The sequence below is a fragment of the Carassius auratus genome, chromosome 31, assembly GCF_003368295.1.
Source record: "Carassius auratus strain Wakin chromosome 31, ASM336829v1, whole genome shotgun sequence".
Lineage (NCBI taxonomy): Eukaryota > Metazoa > Chordata > Actinopteri > Cypriniformes > Cyprinidae > Carassius > Carassius auratus.
This window is the reverse complement of record NC_039273.1, coordinates 21,833,126-21,860,808: the sequence shown is the minus strand read 5'-3', so window position 1 is coordinate 21,860,808 and position 27,683 is coordinate 21,833,126. Positions and strand designations below refer to the sequence as shown.

General features: G+C 38.1%; 3 protein-coding genes across 5 annotated transcripts; all 3 read right to left on the bottom strand.

Moving 5' to 3' along the window:
• Nucleotides 1–3,496: 3,496 nt before the first annotated feature.
• On the bottom strand, nucleotides 3,497–4,674 carry LOC113051134 (dynein beta chain, ciliary-like). Its single transcript, XM_026214733.1, has 3 exons — nucleotides 4,534–4,674; nucleotides 4,309–4,432; nucleotides 3,497–3,604 (listed from the first exon to the last, which is right to left on the bottom strand). The coding sequence occupies exons 1-3, from the start codon at nucleotides 4,585–4,587 to the stop codon at nucleotides 3,546–3,548; spliced, it is 237 nt and encodes a 78-aa protein (XP_026070518.1). The 5' UTR covers nucleotides 4,588–4,674; the 3' UTR covers nucleotides 3,497–3,545.
• Nucleotides 4,675–11,792: 7,118 nt separating this feature from the next.
• On the bottom strand, nucleotides 11,793–18,390 carry LOC113050842 (dynein heavy chain 11, axonemal-like). Its single transcript, XM_026214209.1, has 5 exons — nucleotides 16,777–18,390; nucleotides 16,371–16,537; nucleotides 15,512–15,646; nucleotides 13,062–13,207; nucleotides 11,793–12,945 (listed from the first exon to the last, which is right to left on the bottom strand). Exons 1-4 carry the CDS (start codon nucleotides 16,978–16,980, stop codon nucleotides 13,108–13,110), a joined length of 606 nt encoding a protein of 201 aa, XP_026069994.1. The 5' UTR covers nucleotides 16,981–18,390; the 3' UTR covers nucleotides 11,793–12,945; nucleotides 13,062–13,107.
• Nucleotides 18,391–18,533: 143 nt separating this feature from the next.
• On the bottom strand, nucleotides 18,534–27,479 carry LOC113050840 (transcription factor Sp3-like). 3 transcript variants are annotated; one of them, XM_026214205.1, is made up of 6 exons: nucleotides 26,331–27,479; nucleotides 25,968–26,065; nucleotides 21,208–22,399; nucleotides 20,227–20,407; nucleotides 19,944–20,140; nucleotides 18,534–19,776 (listed from the first exon to the last, which is right to left on the bottom strand). In XM_026214205.1, the coding sequence occupies exons 2-6, from the start codon at nucleotides 26,034–26,036 to the stop codon at nucleotides 19,499–19,501; spliced, it is 1,917 nt and encodes a 638-aa protein (XP_026069990.1). In that variant the 5' UTR covers nucleotides 26,037–26,065; nucleotides 26,331–27,479; the 3' UTR covers nucleotides 18,534–19,498. The 3 variants fall into 3 exon arrangements, with proteins under 3 accessions (XP_026069990.1, XP_026069988.1, XP_026069991.1); XM_026214203.1 differs by having other exon boundaries at nucleotides 26,370–27,479; XM_026214206.1 differs by lacking the exons at nucleotides 25,968–26,065; nucleotides 26,331–27,479 and adding an exon at nucleotides 24,000–24,452.
• Nucleotides 27,480–27,683: the final 204 nt, after the last annotated feature.

Genomic DNA, 27,683 nt, shown 5'->3' with positions numbered 1-27,683 from the left:
AGAGACATTTCCTAAAGTATGAGCTTGCAACTTATACTCTTCACATAACAAGGATTAACCATTTTATGCAATCCATAAACATAATTAAAATACATATTAATAATAAAATGAAAGTAAGGAACTTATACGAAAGGTTTCCTTTGTCTCCAGTGTTGGAATGTGGTTGGGGGTTTTCATTTCTTCTTTGAAGCTCGCATGGGCATCGTAAATATGCCAGGCCAGGCACTTGGTACAAAAAGAGTTTCATTTGGAAAATCTGAATTAAACACATGAATCGATGATCTGCATATCCGTTACACCAGGTTCACCATCTCTGCAAGCAGCTGGCCCTTGAGCCCATCTTGACAGTAAAGTTGTTGAGAGTAGTCTGAGCCTGGATCTCAGGTTTATAGTGTGGGTTTGCCAGTTTAATGTGCAGAATCAGTTTGAAGTCCGGATGGAATTCTGGAGCGACAGAGGACCAAGATTGAGCTGGAGGAAGGGAGGAGCCCAACGGAGCCAGTGGTGCAGATCGACAAGGCACAGCCGGAGGAGTGGACACCTGAGGGGATGACAGGTCAACGACTAACCAAGGCAGAGCCAGAGGGATGAAGAAACCTGGGCGGAGCTGGTGGACTGATGGGCCACAGGGGAGAGGAGGGAGCCAGGAGCCATGGTGAAGCCGCTGGGTTGATGTGCAGAGACAGAGTCTGGGACTCTGAGGCTGGAGGCAGAGACAAGGGATTTTCCATCCACAACGCCGTTGGAAACTGGCAGACCCACGGAAAACCCACATCAGCAGTGGTGGGCTGAAGGTGAGTAGATGGGCTGACAGAGGACAGCGGAGGTGGTGGTGAGGACTGATGAAGTGGTGGTGGGAGAGGGAGGCTGGGTTGGAGTTTTGAGCAGTCCGGGGGTTCAGGGATGGTGTGTGCGGGGCATTCCTCCATACCCTCGCTCTCCACTGTACAGTCATCCATGGCGGGGCATTGTTGCCGGCTCATGTACCTGTTCAGATGTGCCATGAGCCCCTGGCTCTGGGGTGATCCTCAGCTCTGTCACTTCACTAGGCGATGGTTCATCGGTCGCGGTGGGCTCTGACTGTTGATCCAAGCAGCAAGGTGGTATTTGGCTGGGCTCTGGGTCCGGAGTGGGTCTGATGAGTTCCTCATCAGCATGGCAGACAGTGAACTGGGATCCGTTTCTCACCAGTACCCACTTCACAAAAGGTGATGAAATTCCTTCGAGGACCATCTCCGGACAATCGCGCTCTGCACGCGGTGTTGAGGATGCTATGTAGAACGCGCAGAGCATGTCGTCTGGGTAGCTGGTATTGTTGGCAATGTCCAGAAATAGTCTGGTGTGGTCCTCGAGGGCACGTTCCCCCTGCTCCAGCTACAAGTCCATGATTGTGACATATGTGTATAATTTATTTTCATCCAGCATTGCTATTTCATCAGAAGTTCATCTCCCGCAGTTTCCACACAAAGGTTTCCAAACCAAAGTTTGTGAATTTCTAGTGTAAAATATATTTTTTTATAACTGAATTATAACAGAACTGAATGTAAAGAATCAATTGGTTTTAATTTCCCTGCACTCTATACTTTTTGAGGTTTCTCAACTTTGCAGGCGAAACGGTACACTTTTTAATCACAATAACAGACAATATCAGTACTCAAGACAAACAGTTTTGGTCACAGACATACACACACCTTCTGGGCACGCAGGTAAGGCATCCAGAGGTTATGGAGTAACTCCACAATAACATTCAAAACATTTAAGATAATTACATGTGTCTTTTAGATTGCATTAAAATTTTATTTTTCCAAGTACTGTGCTATCTCATTGCTGTAACATAACTATGTTTTATCACTTTATGTGAACAGATTAGCATGGATTTACTTGAATACATCTAGACAGAGCAGCATAGAGAGAAGCAGAAAAATGCACAAAATAATTCAATTACAAAACAAATTCAATAAGAATCACACAACAAAATAATGTCAAAAGGACATTAATTCAGTGAAACTGAAATTCTGTGTATAACAGATTAACGGTTCTCAGAAACTGAAATCACACTAGCAAACTTCTGACTTTTTGCTAATGTTTTCCAAAAAAAAGGTATTGATTTTAAAATCTTCCATTTTTTGTGTGCATCTTGCACTTTGTGTAAACAGTACTTGAATTAAATCTAGTCATTAATGGACTGCACTGGTTCTGAATGATTATGGTCGTGTAAAGGACCAGAACCTTGTGGAATTGGATGATGTTAATGTCCCAGGCACAGAGATGCTGCAGATAATTTCAGATGTGCAAACTCTGGATAAAACTCAGGATCACTCAAATATTCTGCTTTGAACACACGCACTGGGGCTTCAGTGATATGCTTTTAATTAAAATTAATTAGTGCCTGTAAGTCATCCACCTAAACGCCCCAATTTACCTCTTCTCATAACCTGTTGAGTTACAACATAGTTTCCCTGGAAAATTGGTGCATCCTGATAATCAATGTTCCATTTGAAAATTGTAATTTAAACTTGGCCATTTGAGCACATTTCAGGCTTTTGCTTATAGGGAATCAGAGGTAAAAGCCAGATTTCAAAAACATGGCTAAAGTTAAATGTCAGCAGAATTAAAATAGAAACATTTGCAAATACTGTATGACTCATTAAATCCCTAAGAGAATAAATATTAAATGTCAGCTCCTCACACACTCACTTTACTCATGACAACTTTAGATGCTTTCCAGCTGTGGTCTTTTGGGATACAGCCATTAGGAGACTACAGCACTAAAACAGCTGCAGACACATTTGATACGATGGCAGGAGGATTTGGAGAAGTCTGCGGTGGTTATATTCAGCTAGAGACAATCAAATACACAATTACTCTGAACAAAACAAACAATACTGCACATAAAAACAAAACATTTTAATTCTGAGAGTTAGAATGTCTCAATACAGGAGACAGAAAACATACTTAAATGCCCAAACTATAGTCAATATACACTGTACAGTACACACACAAATACCCACCCTATTGAGTGCTGTATTAGCTGCCTGGTTCTGCTTAGACTCCTGCTGCTGCTTGGTCACTTCTACCTGGATGGCCTCTAACAGATATTACAGTAATTATTTTACACAATTTACAATCATTATGATGTCTTAAATATTTGAAAACAAAAAACATTTGATATTCTATTATGGTAATATGTGCTATTTTTTGCATGATTGTGGAAATATCTGCATGTGTGTGTCTTAACTCTTTGCTCTTCTGCATCTGCTACACTCCTCTCCTGACCGAGTTTCTCACTCTGCTGGCCAGTTTTAGGGATGAGAGCTTCAGTATCAGTGTTTCTTAATTGCAATTCCACTTCCTGTGTGGCCAATTTATATCCTCCACCTGAAAAAGAAGGCCATTTTTTAAAGCTTGAAGTTTTAAAAAATATATCTCCTCACTGTCCCTAGTCTCTGTTACCTCCTGGCCAGAGATATTTTGTATAAAAGTTCTGCTGACGGACTGCAATGCATGCTGGGGCCATGGATGTAATCAGTCAATGGCGGTGAAGTTCACATGAGACGGAATCTTCTGTAAGAGTGAAGCCAACTGGAGAAAAACACAGCACCACCTACAATGCAGGAGGAGCATGACATCAGAGTCACATTTACATACATATATATATATATATATATATATATATATATATATATATATATATATATATATATATATATATATACTTAAAGCTGCAGTAGGTAACTTTTGTAAAAATATATTTGTTAAACCTGTCATTATGTCCTGACAGTAGAGTATGAGACAGATAATCTACCATGAATCCATTTTCCAAACCGTGTTTTTAGCTTGTCCTGAATCACTAGGGTGCACCTATAATAAGTGTTTATATTCGGACTATTTTAGATTGCTTCGGGGGTACCGCGGCGGAGTAACCCAGTACCTTTGTGATTCTTCATAGACATAAACAGAGAGAAGTAGTTACGGCTACGATGTTTTTCCACAAGACGCAAGCAGTTCTGTTTATTAACCGCTAGAGCGTCAAAAGTTACCGACTGCAGCTTTAAATGCAGTCTTCTAAGTAAGTAAACCAACATTAAGCTGTCTGCATATACAATCAATGAAGAGGTTCCTGGAGTTTTCACGCATGTCCACCAAACCAAGCGCCCTCAACTCCACTCGATTAGAGGTGAAGATCATATCAACCTTTTACTCACAGGTATATCCCCTGTACACAAACACACATATAGAAAACAAACAAACTGAGAGCTACTGAAAGGATTGGGAGGAAGGAGAAGGAAATGTGTTTGCAATTTGTACCTGATGCTAGCATGTCATTGATCAGCACCAGGAATCTTTCATCAGGAATCTGGGCGTCTTTGTGCAGGAAGACTGTTGCAATATTCTTCACTCTCACCTTTCTGTACAGTGCAGCAATATCACTCTACAAAGAAAGAAGAAAAGTTTGGGAAAACTTTTCACGGTATTTCATATTAAGCTTCAAATAAAAAGATCACTGAAATGCAGTGTGTGTGGGTGTGTTACCCTCAGGTCGCTGATGCCGTAACCCTTTCTCAGTGTGATCTGAAATACTTCCATGATGCTGAGAAAAGCAGCCAACTGACACAGACTCTGTTTCCCACTACCACCTACTCCAATCAACAAGGCATTCCCCACAGGAGACTCAAGAATTCGACTTACCCTACAGCTGGACACACACACACACACACACACACACACACACGGCTTCAGTTGCAGCACTTCAACAAAAGAGGTTGTTAACATCCCGAATATCTTCGATAACTTAGAAGTCAAGTTTTTTGTGTGTGTGTAAACCAAGACAAACTAAATTCGAGGTGTTTTATGCATTGTTCATTTAATACGATTTATGTAAATTGTGTTAAACATTTTTTAAACTCTGAATTATGTGATTTTGCTATTCCTAGACGGTTCATGTGTGTTGCATGGCTTCTTCAAACAACACCGGGTTCATGTCAGTGTAGAGTTCATTGTAGTGTTCAAGAGCATCCATCAGGGTCTTCTGAAGCTTCTCCAGGTCAGTCACCTGTGCATCACGTGGCTCACCCACACCATGAGCGAAAATGGGAGTAGAGCAATGGTTGGTTGATAAAAATAGACTTATCTATACCCTTAAAAAAAAGGGGGAAAGAGAAACCAAAAGATTATTTTTGATAAATGGTCTTCCAATTCACTGGAAGACCCACCAGGGTTTTGAGAAATTATAATCACCTCAAAGTATCTCTTGCCCGTGTCTAACAGAATCTTGTTGAACAGCTCCATGTCGTTCTCCTTCATCAGTTTGTCTGAATACACACGAGAAGACTCATGCAGTCATAGGTAAACCAGGTCTATAGGGTACCCCCCCCCCACAAACACACACACAACAACACAGAAAACAGCATCTTAACACTAATATGTATAAAGTAACTAAACTACCAGTGGTGTAATATATAGTGGCACAATTAGGCTACTGTATACATACATATGGCCATGGTACTCAGTAACTGCACAGATGCACACTTAAATCTTTTCAATAGACACACACACCTGGAAGATGTTTGAGATGTCTCTGAGGTTGAAAATATAGTGGAAATGAATGGCTGTGGGAAGGAAGTTTTGGCTCATTTTCTGATACAGGCAGATGGCACCCTGGACCAGTGTGCTGGTCATGCGACTAACACCATAACTGTAGCCACCCTCCTGGAAATGACTACTCAGAATGCTGGTGTATAGAGTGCTAAGAGCCTCTGCACCAGGGAAATGTACAGCAAACACTCAGAAATGCCTCTGTCGGTGGAGAGAATAAAGAGAAAATAAGTGTGGAATGTAAAACCATTGTTGTATTTGGACAGTCATTTTCTTGGTTTGGTCAATACATATTAAATTGTAAAACAGGCTAACTCTGCTTCAATGTTGAACATTTTTGATCGCTACCTATAGTCTATTTTTCTGTATTGTGGTGGACTTGACAGACCCCTCAACACCGTTAATCCCCAAATATTATTTTATCAACTAACTTTATCAACTAGTACCTCAGGGTTCGGCGCTTGGCCCTCAATTTTTTTTATACACAGCATTACTGGGGTCACCATCAGGCACAGCATTTTATTACCACTGTTATGCCAATAGCATGTCACAGTACCATTGAGGTCAGCCAGGACACAGGAAGCACTGTTGGATAACCAGTTGAACTTTAAAAAAAAATCAGACCCTTCAAATTCAAGCAACTCTTTGTCTAAGCTCAATTCAAGTCTACACTCGATACTAAACTGGATATGAATTGGTTGTTAAAATTACATCTAATCAGGGATGAAATATTGCTATGGTTACTTTAAGGAGTGGGCTGGATTTGTATGGGTTGTTAAGGGTTAACTGAGAAGCTTCCTGTTGTTGGGTTCATGCAGGTGATATGCAGACAAATATGAATCTCCTTGAGAGCTCGTCTCTGCCGGTCATACCTACAAAATACAAACATATAAATTTATTAAAACCTAATATAAAAATAAGCCCGTTTCATTTACAGACTTTGATGTACAAGTTTTGTCATACCAGTGGGAATAGTCCAGGTGCTGTCTGAGAAGGGTATGAGCAGTGCCATATGCATCTACCTCAGGCATGTTTAGGTCATCCATAAAGTAGATGAGCTTTTTAGTTCCAGGAGGAGCAAGTTCTGGCCTGCCTTCTCCTCCAGAGGCTTCTCCAGCACACCTACAGTATGGAAATAATGCTTATTACTTGTATGATGAGGTCCTCCTGCATTCCTAAAAGCAGGATTTTTGTTTTTGGTTTTTATCGATGTATAGATTGTGCCCATACACAGCTTCCATCATCTCACTCACATTGTAACATTGCTGAGGTTGTGTAGTAATTGAAAGGTACTTTTGCCACCATGAAATCCTCTTTGAGTTTGGAAGTCTTATCCCAGACCATGGATTTTTGGTTGAACTGTAAGACTTTAAGAAATCAAACTGATAAATAGAGTCCTATTTTTTACAAAAACTGTTTATACAGGGCCATAATGTAACATAGAAGGTAATGGAGCCCTTTATACATTGTCGTGTATCTTTAGAAATAAATAATGGACAAACGGAGTCTTTAAAGGCCTCAGATGTTAAGTTATTCGCTGTCAAAGTGACGCCAAAATGAATGGGAGTCAATGGGAATGCTAACACAAGTGAAGTTCTGCTAAAAGATGGCAGCCCCCACCCGACTTCAACTTCCGGTCGAGTTCCTTGCCCCCTGGTTCCAATGGGGTCGCTGTGTCCATTTCTTTTACTGTCTATGATTGCTGCTCAGTGCTCCTTTAGTCTACACTGAAGACATAGAGCGCCCTCTCGCGGCTGGAGATGGTAATGTTTTCTCCTGGTTCTTGGTTCTAAATAAATGCGATTTATAGTCCAGTGCGACTTAAATACGTTTTTTTCCTCATCATGACTTTTGGACTGTGTTACATACAGTAAATAATTTAAACAGTTCTAAAATCAATATTGAATTTGAAATCTAAATTTACCATCTAAAGATACTACTGCACTTCGTCCCACCATGAGATATAGCAGAGAGTTCTCTCATAGTGGAAGAAAACAGACCTAAAACACCCAAAGAACTGGTCACACAAACACCATCTTTATATATTTTTATACATATAAAATGACCACAAAAGAATCGGAACATTTAATCCACACATAATTTAAGAATATCAATGGATTAGAATATCATGTAGTTTATTTTAGATCTGTATGAAAAATTTATGAGGATTTCTCATAGCTATAGACAAATGAAACACACTCAAAAGTAGAATGAACCAATTGCACATAAACACACCACAGCTGACAGATGTCTATAGAGATGAAACTCAAACAAAACCACACTCCCATAAACACACACACACACACACACATGCACACACACACACACACACACTCTCTCTCTCTCTCTCTCTCTCTCTCACACACACACACACACACACCATCTTGTCCACTCCCATGTAGCTGGGTGCAGGAAGTCAAACAGATCATCAGTAGTGACAGCTTTAGGGTTTATGTCAGTCTAGATGGGCTTCAGTTTCATGTTAGAGTAGACCTTATGCGGCACCTTTAAAATCTGACCAACAAACAATCATATAAATCATAAATAATTTGTTTACTGAAACATAAACATGATTCACTCAACAGATTTGTGCTAGCTAACATAGTCTCTATGAATATAATGTATTGTGTAAGAAAAACAACAAGCAGAAAATACATAAAATAAATTAAAGAGATCATAACCTTGAAAAAACATTTATTTATTAATGTGCCTTTCTCTTATTTTCTTCATTAGACTGACCTCATTTTGTCCTGTTCCAGGTCCACCCACTACAAAAACAGAGTGTCTCACTGACAAATAGCTCCTCCAGCTGGGTCACCTGAGAGAGGAAGAAGAGATAAGAACCAGAGGAGAAGATTTGCAACTAATGGGGATTTATATCAAACACCATAAAATGACAACGCATTTTAACATTTCTCGCATTCAACACACACACCTTGAGCATGAAGTTCTCCTCTGGCCTCAGGTGGAGTTCAGTGAACCAACCGGCATGCATTCTGTTCAAGCTCTTGGACTCTCTAGCGTGGGATGCTCAGCAGAGGAAAGAGATCACAACAACCTTGTTACAACCTTCAGCAGATCAAAGTCTCGTAGAGCACGCATTAACACCTGAAAAACACACATACTACACGTTACAGAACAAACATTACTGAATAAATTGATTATGTTTTAAATATAAAGTGAGAAAGAAAAATACATCACATCTAAACTGAGATCACTGCTGAGTGATCGGCCTAGGTCTTTGTTGGTTTCAGTCTTGCCAGTTCCAGCAGGACCAGATGTTGCACCACTCATGGTGAGATGAAGAGACTGAGTCAGAGCAATGTAACGTCTGCAGGTTCAATAATCATCATAGTCAATTAACATCAGTAACCAGCAGAAATCTCATCAGTAACTATGTGTGACAATGACCGGTCTGTTGGCATTGCCTAGATAGTCATCTGAGAACTGAAATTGTGCATCACAGATGTAAAAAGTGCTTCTGCTTCTCATCCCATCGATGCCGTAACTGCGAAAGCCACGCAAACACACTGGTAACCTAGGTCATTAGGACGTCTTCATATTTCCTCTTTGAGAACCCTTCTTTTAGGCAACAGAATACAGACTTATTAGTTTGATTTGCTCCTGAGATATTAATTTAGCGACTACATCACGAGCATGAACATCAATAGTGCAGATGGTCATGATCTTCTTTCAGTCTATAGGGATGAGGTCACCCAGTAGCATGTTTATCAGAGAATTCAGCTGACTGATCTACATTTTCTCAGCTATCAACATGAAATAAATGAGTTAGTGTTTTTATATTTTTATTTATCTGTTTTCAGTTGTAGTCTTCCAAGGCAGTCATAAAACCCTCCTCCACCCTCTCAAAGGCAATGCCCACGTCTGTTGCCCACCAAATTTGACTGCCAGTCATTGCTACCTGAGAACCAAACATATATAAATGGACAAATGTTTGAAATGATTCTTAAAGGTGCTGTATGTAGGTTTTTGACTGTACTGCAGCATAAAAGTACCATAATATGTTTGCAGATATTTAGGGAAACATCCTAAGTTAACATACTTGTTTATCTGAAAACAAAACAAAAAATACTACAGTCAGTTATTGTTACAGAATTCCTAAAAAAGTTGCATTTATCTTTTCCCTTTTCTTCATTTTCCAGTATGACAAAGTATCCAAGTATTATAAACTGATGTAAAAAGAAAAAGTAAAAAGTGTAAAAAGAAGCCACTCAGTAAAATGCAATCATTTGGGAATCCATGAGCTGACTGAAATTGAACTGCACTACATTGATCTGACTTTAAAATCATGCAGAACCGAACCAAACCGGAACTAGACTGATCTGAACTGATCATAACCACACTTAACTGATTGTAACTCAACTGAATTGAGCTAAACTGATCAGAACTGAACTGAATTGAATCAAACTAATTGGAATAAGAATTAGACTACTTTAAACCGATCATCGCCAAAAAAAAAAATAAAAAAAAAATAAAATTGATCTGATCTGAATAGAACCAAACTGGCCTGAACAAAGTAAACGTTTATTTATGCAGACTTGTTTGGAACTGCTAAACCCAGCTGACTGATACAGGAAGTTACCAGGTTGTCTCCCAGGGTTTCAACGAGGTTCTCATCAGCTTTGAGCACAGGTGTTCCAGTACTTGTGTGTCTCTCATGGACCATGTCTGCTGAATATCACTCAGAATTTGCACACACAACAGATACATTTTATTGGGACCTGTCCTGAAATGCCTCAAAAAGCTTCTCAGAAAGGCTTTCAGTCTGATTCCTGTACCTTCTCAATTCTCATCTCTTTGACTGCTTTGTCCACAATGTTCTTCACTTCCTCCTCCGTATGGTGGAGCTGCAGCTCTAAGAGATCACCAAGTGTGGTGTTCTCATCCATCACAAAACTCAAATACAAGGAAAGAGAGAGGGATTCCTCAATTACACACATGATGTTTTTTTCACTTTTCTGTTCATCACTCAGGTGATACTTAATAGTCAACAGGTTTTTCGATCTTTCTAAACAGCAGGTAATATCAGGTTATGGTTATGGTGTGCTGGTTAGTGTTTTTTTACCCCTGTTGTGTGTATGAGCTGTTGCCAGTGTCTTTCTCTGACAGCAAAGTTTTGAAGTTTAATAGCTCTCAGTGATGTCAACAAACTCTTAACAATGGATTCCACACCGTTGTAGACGTCCCACACACACACCTCTTTGTCCAAGGTCTTCATCTCTTTCACATACACACAAATATACAGGCACTGCTATTCTCTGATCATTTAAAACAAAGCAACAAAAACATACATTTACAAAACCTCATTTAATTTAAAGTGGGGGGTCTAATGCCATTTCATAATTATATAAGATGACCCCATGATGTCCACCAGTTTGCCATAATCCCCATCGGTTACAGTCTTTGCCAACCCAGTCTCTGTTTTCTCAATAAATGGTCCCAACTCTTGCACACTGAGACAGAGAAGGATTTGATAAGTCATTATCACTCTACATTAATATAATTGTTGCACTTTAAAAAAAAAGAAGCTTTGCATTAGTATGATTTATTTAGGAGGTTCTTTTGAGAAAATCAATAAAAACATTTTTTTTAAGTCAGCTGTAGGGCAATTTCTGAATAAATATTACCTGGCAATAACATGGTTCAGTAAGTGTTCCTTAAACATCCTCCTCCACAGAGAAGGTGTGTCCATAGAGCAGAAACTCACCAGGTGTATTACAGACTTCCATCCATTCTCTGAAGATTTTCAACAATACATTGCTATACATGTTCTTAATAACCATTAAACTTATTTTACCTTGTAAATCTCAGACTGTTTGTCCTGGTCACTCTTTTTATGAAAGAAGCTATTTAAAAAACATCTGACACCATCTGGTCAATGATATCATAGAAGTTTCCCTTGGAGAAGGTGAGTGAGGGGTGTAAGATCAGGTCAGAGGTAAGGGTCAGCTGAACTTTAAAGAGGGGAGAAATGTGGAGCACTGGGTCTGTGCAAGCAGCTCAGCATTCTGCTGAATGGCAAAATAAACAAATCAAATAAGAATCTACTATAAATAAAATTCCACTACAATAGATAACCTACAATTCTAATGAATGAATGGTCATTTCAGTTTATCCAGTGGGATTTTAAAAGTTATTGATTTTATTCCTTTATAAAAATATAAAAATCCCATTAACATTCCTTTAGGACAGGGTCAAGAACAGGGAGAAAGGGCCCCAGTTATTGATCTCAAACCAATTTTTGTGAAGAAAAACAAAACATAAATACATTAATTGAAAATACAATATTAAATTAGCTTGAAGTAATGCCTAATTTAAGAAGCTAAAGTGCATCTAAATGTTTTATGGTCCCTATCATATGATTTTGTACATCCATATTATTTAATTTAGTGGCTTATTTATAGAGAAGAGCTGGATGGTATGAAAGATATATACCATGACAAAAATATAAAGTGTCCATTAATAGAGATTTTACCATTTGTTTATATCAAATTTACAGTAAATATAGACACAAGTAATTCATATGACTCCAGTCCATCCAAAAATCCATCATGAATAAAATGTAAATTCTCACTTCTAACAAAAATACCATTCCATAATCCATTATAATTCCTCCAGTGAAAAAGTCTGTCCACTTTTGTCCAGTCCTCTGAAATAAAAATCCACCGACATATTTGTTTAGAACTGTTTTCGCATTTAAACAGTGCTTGATATTTCTCTCCTGATTCAGATGAGATGACTTTTCCACTATTATAGATAGAAGACTCATATTTTAGGTAGAAGCTACAGTTTGAAGTCTTAATGGTAGATTTGTTTACTAACATGTAGGATTTTCACCTCGCATAAAATTCATTAAAAACTGTCGTGTGCATTACTTGTGGGTTTTTATGATGTTTTTATCAACTGTTTGAGTTTATTCTGACGGCCATCATTCACTCCAGAGGATCAAGTGATATATCAAGTGATGTAATGCTAAATTTCTGCAAACATGTTCTGATGAAGAAACAAACTCATCTTGGCTGGGTTAAGGGGAAACTTTCAGCAAATTTAAATTTTTAGGTAAACTACTTTTACTCATTCCTTTAATCAAACCTTGAAACCAACACCTGCACCAGCTCATGTATCTCCTGTCCTGTGTCACCGATTAGAGTATATTGTCCCTTGAAGTTCTCCTCTACGTCGTTTAGGTTGAGCAGATTGCCAAAACGACTAGCCCTATTTGTAATGCAGACAAAGTGGCTGAAAATTCCCATCAGCCTCTGCAGTTTCTACAAGTTAGCCTTGCTCCTCTGCAGATGCTCCGACACACCAAGTACCAGATCACGTATGCTGCAAGCACACAAAGAGCATACTATACGTTAATTTAAGCGCCTTTACATTGTAGACCAATAACATTTAAAGACTTTTTGGATTTGCTAACAACAGTATGAGTATATATCTGTTACCTCTTAATGTAGTCAGCAAGGTGTTCATAACACCACCACAGTTCCTTTAACACTGGCCTGACTCTCCCAAAGCAGCTTTTAACTGCCAGAAATGTGCTGTGTAGTTTATTATACCACTGAGTGATCTGGAACAGAGTACTGGTGTACTAAACACCCACATACAGAGAGAGAGAGGGACAAAAGAAAGTTGAAAGAATGGAATAAACAGAACTAATTTCTTGGCACGGTTCAACTTTTTACTTAAAAATAAAGGCACAGATGTCTACACACAGTCTTACCATGTGAAGCATTTCCCATTTAAAATACAGACTCACAGCAGCCTTAGGAATGCTGTGGTTCTTCAGAATTCCAAGATATTTCACTTCCCTCAAAACAGACATCAACTAAAACATCAACATCATGTAATAGTAAACATGGAGAAAGCATGCATGTTTGAGTGCATCTGTGTTTCTGAGCTGTATTTTGGGGACAAAATGTTCCCAGCTTAAACTTATCTAAAACATTAAACAAACAAACTTAATGAATGGCTTACTGATCAAATACAAGAAAACATAAATGGGACGATTATTTAGTTAATAAACAATTATAAAATGGTTGTTATTAGAGTTGTTTTGCGGAATTAGGGTTTGTCTATTAAAATTACACCTAGACTTTTAGATCTGGTGAAAATGTGAATGATGGTTTCTCTTGGTGACTGGACCCAGGGCCATTGCAATCCTGTTTCTAAAGGCCATTTTACACTGCATCGATAGATGCTGAGAATCAATATTTTTAAGATTATTGTGTTACCCCTGTCACCATCTGTTAAGAGAGGTCAGTCGCCTGACTAACATGCTGAATGTGTGTTTTTTCAGGTCATGGAATATCTGAGAAATGACTTTCAGTAATCTGGTGACCTTCAGTGGTCTGTGACTATCAGTGCAGTGGGCGAAGATGTTCTAAGTGGCTTTTAACCAGGTTAAAAAAAGTCATATCATGACTGTATCAAGTGTGATATTGCTTTTTTAATACAAAATCCTGAAAGTTAATACCTAACACTGCGGAGGCAATACTGGCACTTATTTTGTGTAAAAACAATTTTATTTTGATTTTTTTGCTTAATTTTAGGGTCTCTTTATGAACTTTTTGAAGCATCACATTTTTGGTGGAATAAACTTTCAATGAATGGACAAAATTCTTTCAGGTTGCAAAACCATTCTCCATTTAGTTATCTAGATGAATGTATGCCTGTGTCTTACAGCAGGGTTAAAGTTTGTGGCTTAATGTACTAAGACAAAGATATTAACAGACCAAACTCACTAAACATTATACGAATAAAGTATACTATCTATAAAAAATCATATGAGCACTGAATATGATGTAAACGTGTTTAATAACGTTAAGCTTTTTCCTCCCATAGAAAACCGTTATAAGAAAACGCTTAACATGGCTTAATGTAGGCTACTAAGACAATGATTTGAAAAAATCAAACTCACTAAACATTATACTAATAAAGTATACTATCTATAAAAAATTAGATGACCCCAGAATATGAATGCAACTCGTTTAATATCACGTTAAGCCTTATGATGGTTTTCTATGGAAGGAAAAGGCTTAACGTGTTATTGAATGTGTTGCATCATATTCTGGGCTCATCTTAAAAAAAAATTTTTTTTTTTTTTTTTTGTAGATAGTATACTTTATTAGTATGATGTTTAGTGAGTTTGGTCTGTTAATATCACTGTATTAGTACATTAAACATGTTAAGCGTTTTTCACGTTTTAAAATACGTGAAAACGTTTTCACGTTTTAGAATATCCCAAAAAACGTCAGATTCGAAACTCCGAATCAATTGAATTTTGCATAGCAAACTGACTGTGCTTGACGGCACCTATCGGTCAAAACTATATACATACAACTTATGCTACACCTTTCACAATCCATTGCAAAAGTTTCATTAAAGTCTACTTAATGGATCTACTTAATAAATAATAAATGCCATTAAATATGAAGCATCTGTATAATTTGTGTTGTTTTATGAATGTATGGTGCTTGTTTTGTGAGCTCTTAAACAGGGATTGGTAAACTATGGCAACTGGAAACAATTAGCCTACCTATCATTCTACTTTTTTATATTATGCCTGCATTTGTATTAAAATTCACTAACCTCATTAAAACTTAACTTGTAGTATAAAGCTGACACGAGACTAGTCAAATTATTTACTCTTTCATTGGTTCACCAAGCCGCGAACCAATGGAACACACTCCAAACCCCAAGATTCAAAACAAAATTTCGAAGCTTCATTAGGCAGGGTTTCAAAAGCACTAATTCTAAAAACATATAAAATAAATAAATGAAAGATCACATTTAGTAAAACTCTTCCAAATTTGTTTCCATGAACCCCATGAGGTCTTTATTAACAACCATTTGAAAACCCCTGCTTCACCATGTTATTATAAATCACACAAACCTTTTCCCTCTGGGTGTCCAGGATGTGCTGACAGAGGATGACCTCCTCCTGGAACATGACCAGCAGCTGAGAGTAGTTTGGATCAAAAAGCTGGAGAACCCACGGCCTCTCCAAATTACCAAACATCTGTAGGAGCTACAAACACAGGCTTTCAGTATTAGAGACATGATTTTTATATGCACTGAATTAAATAATGACTATAAACCTTGTGTTTTGCAGACTGTATGTATGTTTGTTCATTCATTACTGAGCATCTTTGCAGCACAATTTGCTCAGGACCTTACGGTGACATAGCTGCATCCAAGGCATACAGACTCTGTGTGTGTGTGTGTGTGTGTGTGTGCTCATGTATGTGTGTGATACCTTAAAAGCAGACTCTAAACAGAGTGTTGGAAGACCAAGTTTATTACTGTTCCAAGTTTCTGGGCAAAGTCTCTGTTCTGTTCCATGAATCGATATCACACACTATTTCCAAGAATACACCAAGGAAAGCGGAGATTGTATATAAATATTTATGAATGTGAGCATGTACACTAAGGTCAAACAGTATGGTTTTCTTTTTCTTTCCTTTTTTGTCCCGAAAGAAATTGGACTTTTATTTATAATGTGACACTAAAGACTGGGGTAATGGCTACTGGAAATTCAGCTTTACCATCACAGGAATAAATAATATTTTAAGATTGATTAAAGTAGAAAACAGTTATTTAACATTGTATTTATATTTCACTTTATGACTGCTTTTTACTGTATTTTTAATCAAATAAATGCAACTTGGTAAGCATTAGGGACTTCTTTCAAAAACTAAAAAATCTTGGTTAAAAAAGTGTGGTAGTGTTTATTTTTGCAGATATGGTAAAACCTGTTGTTGTAGATGAGTGGGTCATATTTGCTCTCTCTCAGCATTCTCCAGCAGTCCAGGAACTCATCATTCATGCTGTACATCATATCACTGAGAATCTTCCCTTGAGAGCCGCCCCGCTCAATCCGTTCCAGCTTTGGAAAGTCCAGATCTGAGGTAAACAATTCCTGAAGCAGGCATGCACACACAGAATGGGCAGATTTTCAGCAAAATGCTTTAACTGTTCAATCAACTAGTCAAAATATTTTAAAAAATAATAATAATTTCACACCAAATCTAATATAACTACAAACCTACATGGTATGCAAAAAAAAAACAAAAAAAAAAACATACAAAATACACACATTATACAATCAACACATCAAACAACATAATTAAGATCATTGAAATCAATGAGCAAGCACACCTTGTCATAGGTTGCAGACCTTTTCAAGTAGTGTGTGACGATACACGGTGGCCAGCAGTAGAAGTGTGAGTGTGTCCAAATGAGAGTGAGTGTGTGAAACAGAGCTGGGATCATAGGCTCCAGATCGGTGAAACTCCACTCCTTGGATGCAGCTATGTCCCACCGTAAGGTCCTTAAGTGCAGGTCTATATCCAATGCCCCCATCACCACTAGAAAATCAATGAGTCAAAAGTACATTTAATGGAAGTGATATCTGAACCTGCAAGTTTCACTTAACAGCATAGATTTTAACTACTAGGTCACATTAATTAATAAAAATATAATGCTGTTTAAATCAAAATCAGGTTAGGACGAGAGTGTGAGTACACATTTCAGATGTGAGTACCATGGTTTACTTTTTGAATATTGTAATAAAATGAAGCATTATGTCTTGCCAAAGTTTATGCCTGTTGTTGTTGTTGTTGTTGTTTTTAAGAAAGAATGAAGTTTTAGTCCTGCCAGTTGGTGGCAATAAATCATATTATTACACATACTCAGTAGATAATTAACAAAATATTTGTAAAACCTTTTATAAGATACAGAAGAATATGGAGCTCACACTTGAGGTGGAACAACTTTTTTCTCCAATTTTATTCAGTGGGCCATAATTAGCAAAAACAAAACAAAACAAAAAAAAGTAAAAAGGCATGCATACCACAACCTGAAGGAGGTCTACTTTAGAATTAAACTAAAATGCCATTTAATAATTTGCGATAAGCATAAACTATCAGTCAAAACTATAAAAGTTTTTCATTTAGAGGCCTTTACAGGGTTAATGGCTGGGGGATATTTGGTATTTTACTAACTCCATTCCATTTTACCAATTCTCACTATTCTTATAGTATGAATACAGGGCACAATGTGTTGACTTTCTGTTAGATTTCCCAAATTTTGCACAATACAACGAAACACCGTGCACCATACTGCTTCCCATAATGAAATGTAAATTATTTGATCTTCTATTTCTCAGATTGATAAATGAACCTGAATTTACAGGCAAATTTTAACTCTGTATTTTATTTGACTTCGAAATAAAAATAAACTATATTTTACAGAAAAATATATAATTTTATTTTCCTGGATTTGAAACATGCAACATAAGGTCAGGCGACAAGAACAAAGCATACCGTATTGTTGCATCTTGCCTGCTGATTCACTCACTAAAAGTAGAAGGTAGTAACTATTTAGCATAAAGTAAGCTAATATTATTCCATTCCAATATATCACCGAATACTATACAGTATACACTGTAAACAGCCTATGTTATAAACAGAATACATGCAGTGACAAGTTTCAAACAGCCGTATGTTTTATCAAATAATTCAGTGAATGTGATTCCAGCGGTATCTCAGAAATAAAGACTATTATTTTGCATTTAATAGATAATTTAATAAAACATTTATCAAAAATTACTTCTGGGACCTTCATCAAACTTTAAATGTTCATTGTAAGATTAAGTTGAACACATTGCATTGTGGGATACAATATACCCAGCACAGTGTGCATTTAAGTTTCTGCAAAGTAAGGCATTTAGGCATTCTGTCATCCACAGACTGTGCACTGTATACATACAGTTGAAATAAATGTATGGCAGTATGCTATTCTTAATAGTCAGTATTATGATGTATTTGGGCATAGTTTTAATTCTCTCATTCAGTACATACATACCAACACCATACATTTGAATAATTTTGAAACAAACTTGTAGTTAGGACGAGTCATAGGAAGGTTTCCGACTTTAATTGTGTTGCATTTGAAAAAGAAAAAAAAATTGTACAAAAGTAACATCAAATTTTACACGTTTAAAAAGTAATCAAAATGAGGAGTCTTTGATACAAAAGAATCAGTATTAGACTACATAAAGTGTGGCTATAAACAGCTTGGGGCTGAAGAAAACAAAAAGAAATTAAAGATACATTATCAATGTTACAGGGATAATCTGGAGAGCAATAAGAGCAATGATACAAGAAAAATAAAGTTTATTACACGATTGTTTACTGTGCCACCTGATGTCTTGTTCGAGTTGTATGTGGGCACCAGAACAATGAAATCAGAACATCCCCAAACAAGATCCAGAGGACACATGACCGAGAGCGCAAAGACCACTAACATGACATCAAATAAAATTCAAAGCATGAGTGAAGACACATTTGGACGAAGGCCAGCCGAGAGGGAGGAGGATAAAAATGGACAGATCATGAGTAGGTCTCCCTCACAGCAGACTGTGTCCTTCCCCTGCTGTCATTCTCACAGAACAGTCTCACTTTAGTCACACAAATACACACATCCTGGTTTCCATGTACCATAACATCCATTACACAATCACACTCTCTCAAATGATCGTCCACTAACATACTCATGAGCAAAAGTAAAAACACATGCAACTCCAGCATTTTATACTACAGATTATGATACAAAATAAGGCATTTCTGTGTATGTATTTCTGTATGAGCACGAGTTCATTTGAGCATGTAGGTTAGGTGCGAATATGTGTCAGTGGAAACTGGAACCACATTTAATGTCATTTTTTGCCTTGTTTGTACAAAAGACTGCTATTGGAACATAAATGGATAAGTCATTTTAAAATATATATATTTATAATATATATATATATATATTTTTTATCATATATATAAATTGATAGTGAAAAGCAGACGTGCTGTGAAAGTGGGAGAGATTTTGGTCACTCCATGACCTCGCTGGCAGACACCGTGACCAGCTGGAGCGGAAGGTCGGAGTTTGAAAGAAGGTCCTGGGTGCCAGCCTGTTGCAGATTGGTGAGGATGAGAGTGGCTCCACCCCCAGTGAGGATGGTGTCCGAGGGGGCGCCAGCATCTATCTGACCTGCCCCAGTGTTGGAGATTAGCCCTTTTTTGTTCTGGTGAGTTTTAATGTGTTTGGCCAAATGGTCACTGCGCATAAAACGTTTTGAGCACTCCGGACACACAAACTTCTTCTCTCCTGGAAAACAAAAATGTAAATGTAAAACTACCTTCAAAATCGAGCTATTCTTTAGTCTATCAGTCTGGAAAAACAAACAACATTTACAGAAAGTGTTGGATTCTCATGTATAATGGGACCAAATGAAATATATGATGTAATCCTGATCTCCCCCAGTGTGCCCATACCGGTGTGTGTTCTGCGGTGACGCTGGAGTTCGTCGCTGCGGGTGAATCTTTTGCCACAGTAACTCCATGAGCAAATGAAGGGTCTCTCTCCAGAATGCCAGCGCAGGTGAGCTCGAAGGTGAGACGTCTTACCGTACACCTTACCACACCCTGGGATATGACAAATGTGTTGTTTCTTCTTACCCATACTTGAACCTCTGAAATGGTTAGAAAAATTAATAATAAAAATAATTAATTGACTGTTAAAACAGGATTTGTGCTTCTCTATTGACATGTGCCTTACCTTCCTCCAGCCTCTTTGCAATTGGGGCAAGTGCAAGCTACTCTACGTAGTCTCTTTCCCTCTAGGCCTGTCCCCTCCTTATCCTCTTCAACCAACCGAACACGGAAATGTGACAAATCATTGGTGTTCAGGGTGGAATTTGGCCAATCATCTGACTCTGGCTCCTCTTTAATTTGGATATCTGCAAAAACAGAAAGGGGAGAATCGTTTAAAACCCCCAAAATAAAACTACACAATATATAAAAAAAGTAATCAAGTCTAATTTAATGACTTTAGTTATTTAATTCAAAGAAGGTTCCCTCTGCTTCAACCAATGAATTTCCATGATGTAAAGTAACTAAGATAATGAAATTAAAAGGATTTTATAAACAATTACACTCACAAAAAGTTATTTTTGAAGATGAATATTTCAGAAATTTTGAAGGTAAATATTTATAACATTCAAATACTAAAATTTCATTCTAATTCTATGAACTATTATTTCTAAAGGGGAAATTGGACACAAAAGTAGCTGTAGTTCACCAAGAAGCTATGCAAACCGATGTCATTACCATAAGCGATTTCATAATCGTGCAATAAAATCGCAATAAAAATTTTCTTTTGCATCAATTGTCAGTGAACTACAGCTCGGTGTAATAAATGCTGCTCCATCTGAAAGCATGTGATGATGATTTACTGCTGCTTACAGAACCAGCTTTACTAACAAAATGCGCAGCAACCCGTTTCGGTGCATGTCTCTTTAAATGCTAATGAGCTCTGATCACCCTGCTCATTAGCATTTAAAGAGACATGCACCGAAACGGGTCGCTGTGATCAGAGATTTTTTTAACGAGGTAAAAAGGAAATTGTTTTACATGACCACTGAATAATTTCAACCAGAGTATGTTAAAGACATTCCATGAAGAACCTGAAGAAGCATACCTACTTGTGGAAAATGGCATCCAATGTCACCTTTAAGTGTGTGTGTGTGTTCCTACATACCTGTGTGGCATTCCGTGTTTTCATCTTGCTGGTACTGACCAACAGAATTGACTGTGACTGTCTGAAGGTTTGGGATCTGTCCCAATGCACCTGTGGTACCAGTTTGCCCAAGAGAAAGGGTCTGCACAGGGGCAAGGGTAATTTGGGGGGATGAGACCCCCCCAGCAGCCGGCAGCTGCAGATTCTGCAGGTTCTGAACCCCTTGAACTTGGAAGGTCTGCCACTGGATCTGGCCAGTGGGAGAGACGGTTTGAGCTTGGATCAGAAATGTACCAGCATTCAACAGCTGCACGCTTTGTAGTGTCTGCGCCGCTCCATCTGCTGTCTGCGCTGGTAAGAGCTGCACCACCGGTTCACCGCCAGACGTGTGGTTCTGCTGGATGTAAGACGGATCCTGCTGCCCGGCTGATACAGCAGTGGCTTGGGTGAGAACGCCAGTCCCGTCTATCGTCTCAGGGAGCGACGTCGTTGTGGAAGAGGTGGTGGTTGGCACATAGGCATTAGCGTTAGCGTCGTTGGCATTAAGTGGCTCTGTGCATTTGCTTTCACCCTGGTTATCGCTTATTGAGGTGGTGGGGCCGGTCATGATGAGCTGGCCATCTGCTGTAATGCTTGTCGCTATGGTTTGAGCACCAGCCAATCCCAGAGACTCGAGATCCACGTTACTCAAGCTATTTATCGGCACAAATGTGATATTGCCCGGCAGCCCCACCGGTACATTAGCGACAACCTGGCCCTGTGTGCCAAACCCTGAGCCGGCCAGTGAGACTGTGGGAATCTGCTGCACATGCCCACTTTGACTCAGCAGGCCCTGGAGGTCATTAGCATTGGTGGATGTGGCAATGCCCTGCGTTCCATCCTGAAGGATAGCAATGTCAGTACCCAGTGTGCTTCCATCTGCAGTGGGTGCTGCATAGCTTAGTGCTGCACCATCATTTCCCTGCAGCTGAGGGATGACCTGGTACTGCACCCCATTGGCCCCTGTGCCATCTACCCCTGCAGTCACAAAAACAGGCTGGGTCTGCCCTGCCATAGTCTGTAGTGGCACCACATATTGCCCGTTGCTGCCCAGAAGTCCTCCGCTGGGTACCTGCACTACTGTTGGTTCATCTTTCACTGAGCTCACAGGCGTTAGGACCTCCCAGCGATCAGAGGAGCCCGTCAACTGGATGGCTGTGAGGTCTGTGGTCTGCTGTGGGGTGGAGATATTAATATTACATTAGTGCTTCATGACAAATTTAATCATACACACAGAGCAATTTGGATTCAACCAAAAATGATAACTAAATTATTGTTCAAACCAATGAATGATAACATTCTGTTTATAAGCAACATGTGCTAAAATTAGGCTGTCTGCTGCTTTAAATTCCCAGCTGGAAAGAAATCATTCTTTAAGTGATATTGTTAGATATTGTTCCTCTGTGTCATTAACGTTATAGTTTTGGTGTGGACTTCCATATTCTCACAGAAAAATGTATAACATTTGACAGAAATGTTACAGATATTTAACACTACTTAATCAATTGCGGATGCTTTCATTATTTTGCTCGGATAAAAAAGTATGAGAAAAAAAATAATAAAAGCAAAAATGTTTCTCTAAAATATACTTGGGTGGCCATTAATTATCCTTGGGCAGCCCGCCCAAGTAAAGTCTATGTGCAGGGAGCACTGGATACTGAAACCGATTTTAGGAAGTAAAAAAATATATATATATCGATATATTGGCCGATATTCTGTGTGTATATTATAGTACAGGACCAGTCAAAAGTTTGGACACTTTCCCATCCGTGTGTCCAAACATTTGACTGGTACAATATATAGAATACTGTATATACATAAACAGAATAAATACATATAAGTTTATTCAACTTGAATACAATTCAATTCCATTCAGCTTTATTCCGTTGAAGTTTATTTCATGTATTATTTATTGTTTATTATTATTGTTATTACTTTTTACGTTTTTTACTTTCACTCACGAATCTGCTCTATGGTCTTCACACACAGACGAAACTTACTAGAGAAGTACGACATAATATACCTCCGTAAATAAATACAATATAAATTAATGTCTTGCGCACTTTAATGCATTTGTAGCATGCAAGTTCCCTTGGAACTGGAATAAAGGCAGAATTTCATGTGAAGTCCACTTCGTAGGGCAAGAAAATGTTTGAATGCTGCCTGAAAAAGGAACCTCCTTACTGAAGTGAAAGTGTTGACTGGTGTCACTATCTCGCGAACGCACTGGTGGATCTCCACCAAATTCATAGAATCGTTTTAGCTTGAGGAGCCCTCTCGAACACAACCCTCAGCGCTTCGGTATCGCCCCCCGGATCGCTAAATCGGTCAGCGCCAGACCATGTATTTAACCACCAGTAACTCCAGAACCTCGTAAGCATTAAAGCGTTTCATCCAAGTCACCAGTAGCAAACAATGGAGCGTGCTCTACTAGGAAAAGTAAGTAATTGCACCATTTCAAACATTTTATCTGTATCATATGTTTTGTAAAAAAAAAAAAAAATTATATTGGGGTCAGGCTTATATCGGCTAATAATATTAGCAAAACTCTATTTCGGTTGGGTTCTAGACAATAATATCAAATATTGCAATTATTCCTAGGGCAATAAAGGATTAATGCTTTTAACTAATAAATATAGTATGAAAAACATTTTTTTATGTTAAACACAGTACTTGAATATAGAGATCGATGATATATCGATTTACCGATATTTTTACCCGATATTTGAGCATTTTACCATAATCGTGTATCATTTTTGTAATATCAGATTCACCGATAAATGCTGCCATCTGCTGGGTTTTTTGAGAATTGTGTGCTGGATCGCCATTGCAGAGCGCCTGAGGAGAGACGAGACAACTACAACAGCATGCAGGTATTTTATTTGCTGTAGTTAGTAAACTTTATTTAACATAACAGCCAGTTATGCACAAATTAGATGCGTTATATAAATGCCTGATATGTAGTTTATGCAGCTTGACTCCGTGAGTTGGTCTCTATTTCTTAGGGCCATGTTAAATAATCTATCAAGTCCTGTCCCAATAAAGATGTAACTTTGCCTGAATTAAATAATATGCAGCCATGAATGAGCACATGTTGGAAATAAAAGCCCTGAATTTAATTCTCTCTCTCTCTGTTATCTATGCTCATTGTTATTCTCATGAAGTCAGAGTCATGTAGATAATCCGTCAAGATCCTCTACCAATAAAGACGTAACTTTGCATGAGTTAAATAATACAGCCATGAATGAGCGCATGCTGGAAATAAAAGTGCATAATTTATTTCTCTCTCTGTTGTAAATTTGCTCGGTCTCGTGAAGCCAATAATTTTGATATAATCTTCCAGTTGAGAAATGCAATAAAATACGATGTTTTGTTTGTTATATTCCAGAGAATATTATTCATTGAATTAACATTATCCAGTGAATTATTGACTCTGTAGCTATTAAACAGCTTAAACCTACTAAAAACGGTAGTTTAAAATGATGACTCCAGTCCTTTATTTGTTTTCTCCATTAGAAAACATTCTACATTTATTTTGCTTATTGTTAATATTAGTGTTGTTTCTTTTGATGCTTTTTTATAAATAAAATTTTTTTTTTAAATGTTGTAATATAAAGATTAAAATTAACATGAAAATGTAACATAAAAAAAGATGACTGAAAAGAGGAAAAAACAAAGTGAAGTTATTACTTCACTCAGTCATTTATTTACTTTATAACAGTTAATAAACTTCAGTTCCGCATATCAGTGTACAGGCACATAAACATGCAAGTAATTGGAATCGGTGATTAAAATAAAATCAATATCGGTCGATCACTACTTAAATAAAGATGAAACATAAGTAACATCAGATTGTTTCTTCCTTATTGTGACACACTTCTGAGTTTAATACATAAATAGAAAAAATTATAGGAGAGAGACTTGGCTCTATCCATCCTTGTTTTGAGATGTAGATGTTGCACTAAAAAAAATAGAGGCAGATGAATGAGAGCTTGCAGAGTTGGGTTTTAAGAAGACTAAATAAGTGGGGAAGTCACAAGAGAGAAGAAGTCTGTTGCTTTCATCAGAATATTCAGTTATGACAAGTTGATTAGACAGTACAAGGTCAAAGCATCACACTTCTGAAAAACAATAAACTTATAATTTATAAACATATGCACGGATGAATTCTTCACAATAAGATCTATGACATTAATTTTAAAAGCAGATATGGTGAATTTTCATTTCATGCCGACTTAAGTTGTGTTATTCAGGACTTTGGTTCAGTCATCTATTTAACAGGGAACAATAACGTCTTTGAGCGACTGTATGTCTGTCAGAAAATGCAAATAAATCATCTATACTACTTCTAAAGCCAAGAGCACATGACAAAAGGTGACAAAGAGCTTCTGTTTGTCAGGTCTGTGCACCCAACCGCTCCAGGGGGAATGGTGGAGCTGTGGAGGATATGTGACAGCCTGGGTAGAGGGTGGAGGCTTTCCCCGGTGGCGGGGTCCTCCCCTATCGTGGGGGTGACCGGGGATCACCGCAGGTAAAGCGGGCAAGGCGACGGTGGCGAGTCTGTCCGACCCACAATGGGCGGGTTTAAAAGGGTAAGAAAGTGGGTGGCCGTACAAAGCGAAGGCTCACAGGAAGTGTTCGACGTTTACCCTATTTTTAAAACCTGTGAACTTCACCAAAACACCACAACACCCCGCAAGACAGCGCCGGGAAAGCGACAAACCAACAGGGGGATTTCATACCTGGTCCTGGGCGCCGCTGGCCGGTTGCAAAAAGTCGCTCTGACTGCTGTCCACGTCCAAGGCAGCCATTTCCTGCTGTTTCGCTGGCTGTTCTGGGGCTACGGAGACACAGCGAGAGAAAAAAAAACTCAAAACAAATTCATGCTCAACGAACCCCCACCTCGAAAAGGCGGAGATTTGCCGCTAAACCGCCTGGAATTTAAACGAACCAGGCGGTTCTTTTTGCTTTGGCGTTGTCTGAGCAACAGTCTTTTCGAATGTTTACTTTGTTAAAGTGAGGCTAGCTGGCTAACGGTTAGCGTCGCTGCTGAGAAAGATTAAACACTGAGCTAGCTCGCTTTGCTAATGGCTCTCCAAACTCACCGGCGGTGCTGTGCTTCGATCGGGCTAAGTGTTACGTACCAGTCATAGCGTGAAAAGGTAAAAAATCGGAGGTTTATCTGTTCATTTAAACTCCCAACATGATTGTTTTAATCAAAGGCGGACTGTGATCGGAGATTCGGGTCGATTTCTTTTTTTCTTATTTTTGATTGACGGTGCGGGAAACACAAAAGGTGGGGCTTCGGAGAGTGCCACTGAAATTTTCGTCACGTAAACGGAAGACCCGCCCTTCTTCTACGCCGTGATTGGCCGTGTGATTCGACCCCCTGGACGCGGAGTGGTCAAAGCTGTATGTCTGTCAATTTTATGGCATGAGCGTTTCCTGTTTGTTGTTCGCTTCGCAGATGCGGAGTCTTTGGAAATCTAGCTGGAATTGTTCACGTATGACAGGAAGTTAGTTGCAACTCTGGTGGCCATTACACTAGACGTATTGTGAAACATTCGGTACAGTCTGCGCAGTGTCACAACATTGTTTTATGTTCACATTAAAACGTTTCACGAAATATCATTTATAGTTCACACAAGATGAAAGATACGATTAAGCAATTTGCTGTGTATGTAAATTAACTAGTTTCGTTTTGAACCACAGTACAACTCTGTTAACGCTTGCCCGAGTTTACGTGTCGGTTTAACCACCTGCGTAAACAGCTTTGCGGAAACAGCTGTGTCTTTTGTCCTCACGGCCCAAATGTATCATAACAATCTACCGCCTCATACAGCTCATCTCCCACTTGTCCTGTACGTTAATTAACATAAGAATTACATTTTACATGGCTGTTTTTAACAATGCGAGAATACCGCGAAGTCCGAGCCATTAATTTATCAAAAATGTTTTACTTAAGTTTCTTTTTACAACTTGTTAAAGTATTTTTCAACCTCTTCCCGTCCAGCAAGAATAACCTAAATCAAGATTCTACATTTAAGTTCATATACAATAAATAAATTATCTTTAAAACCAATCTATGGTCCATATAATAACTACCTGCTTCTCAAAAAAGAAAAAAAAAAAAGTAATTGTCTTTTAGTAAGAATTACAATTAGTAACTAAATAAGCATTAGCATGTAATTAATAAATACTAGTAAAGTCAGGTCCACTAGTAAAAACAGATCCACACAGTATTGCAGTCACAATTATTGTTACCAATAAAAAAAAAATATATATATATATATATATATATATATATATATATATATATATATATATATATATATATATATATATATATATATATATATATATATACACAGGACATATAAAAGTATAAAAAGCCACTTTAAAATAGTTAAGTTTTGGGGCATTGATGTAAAAAAAATTAAAAATAAAGCTGTAAGCTT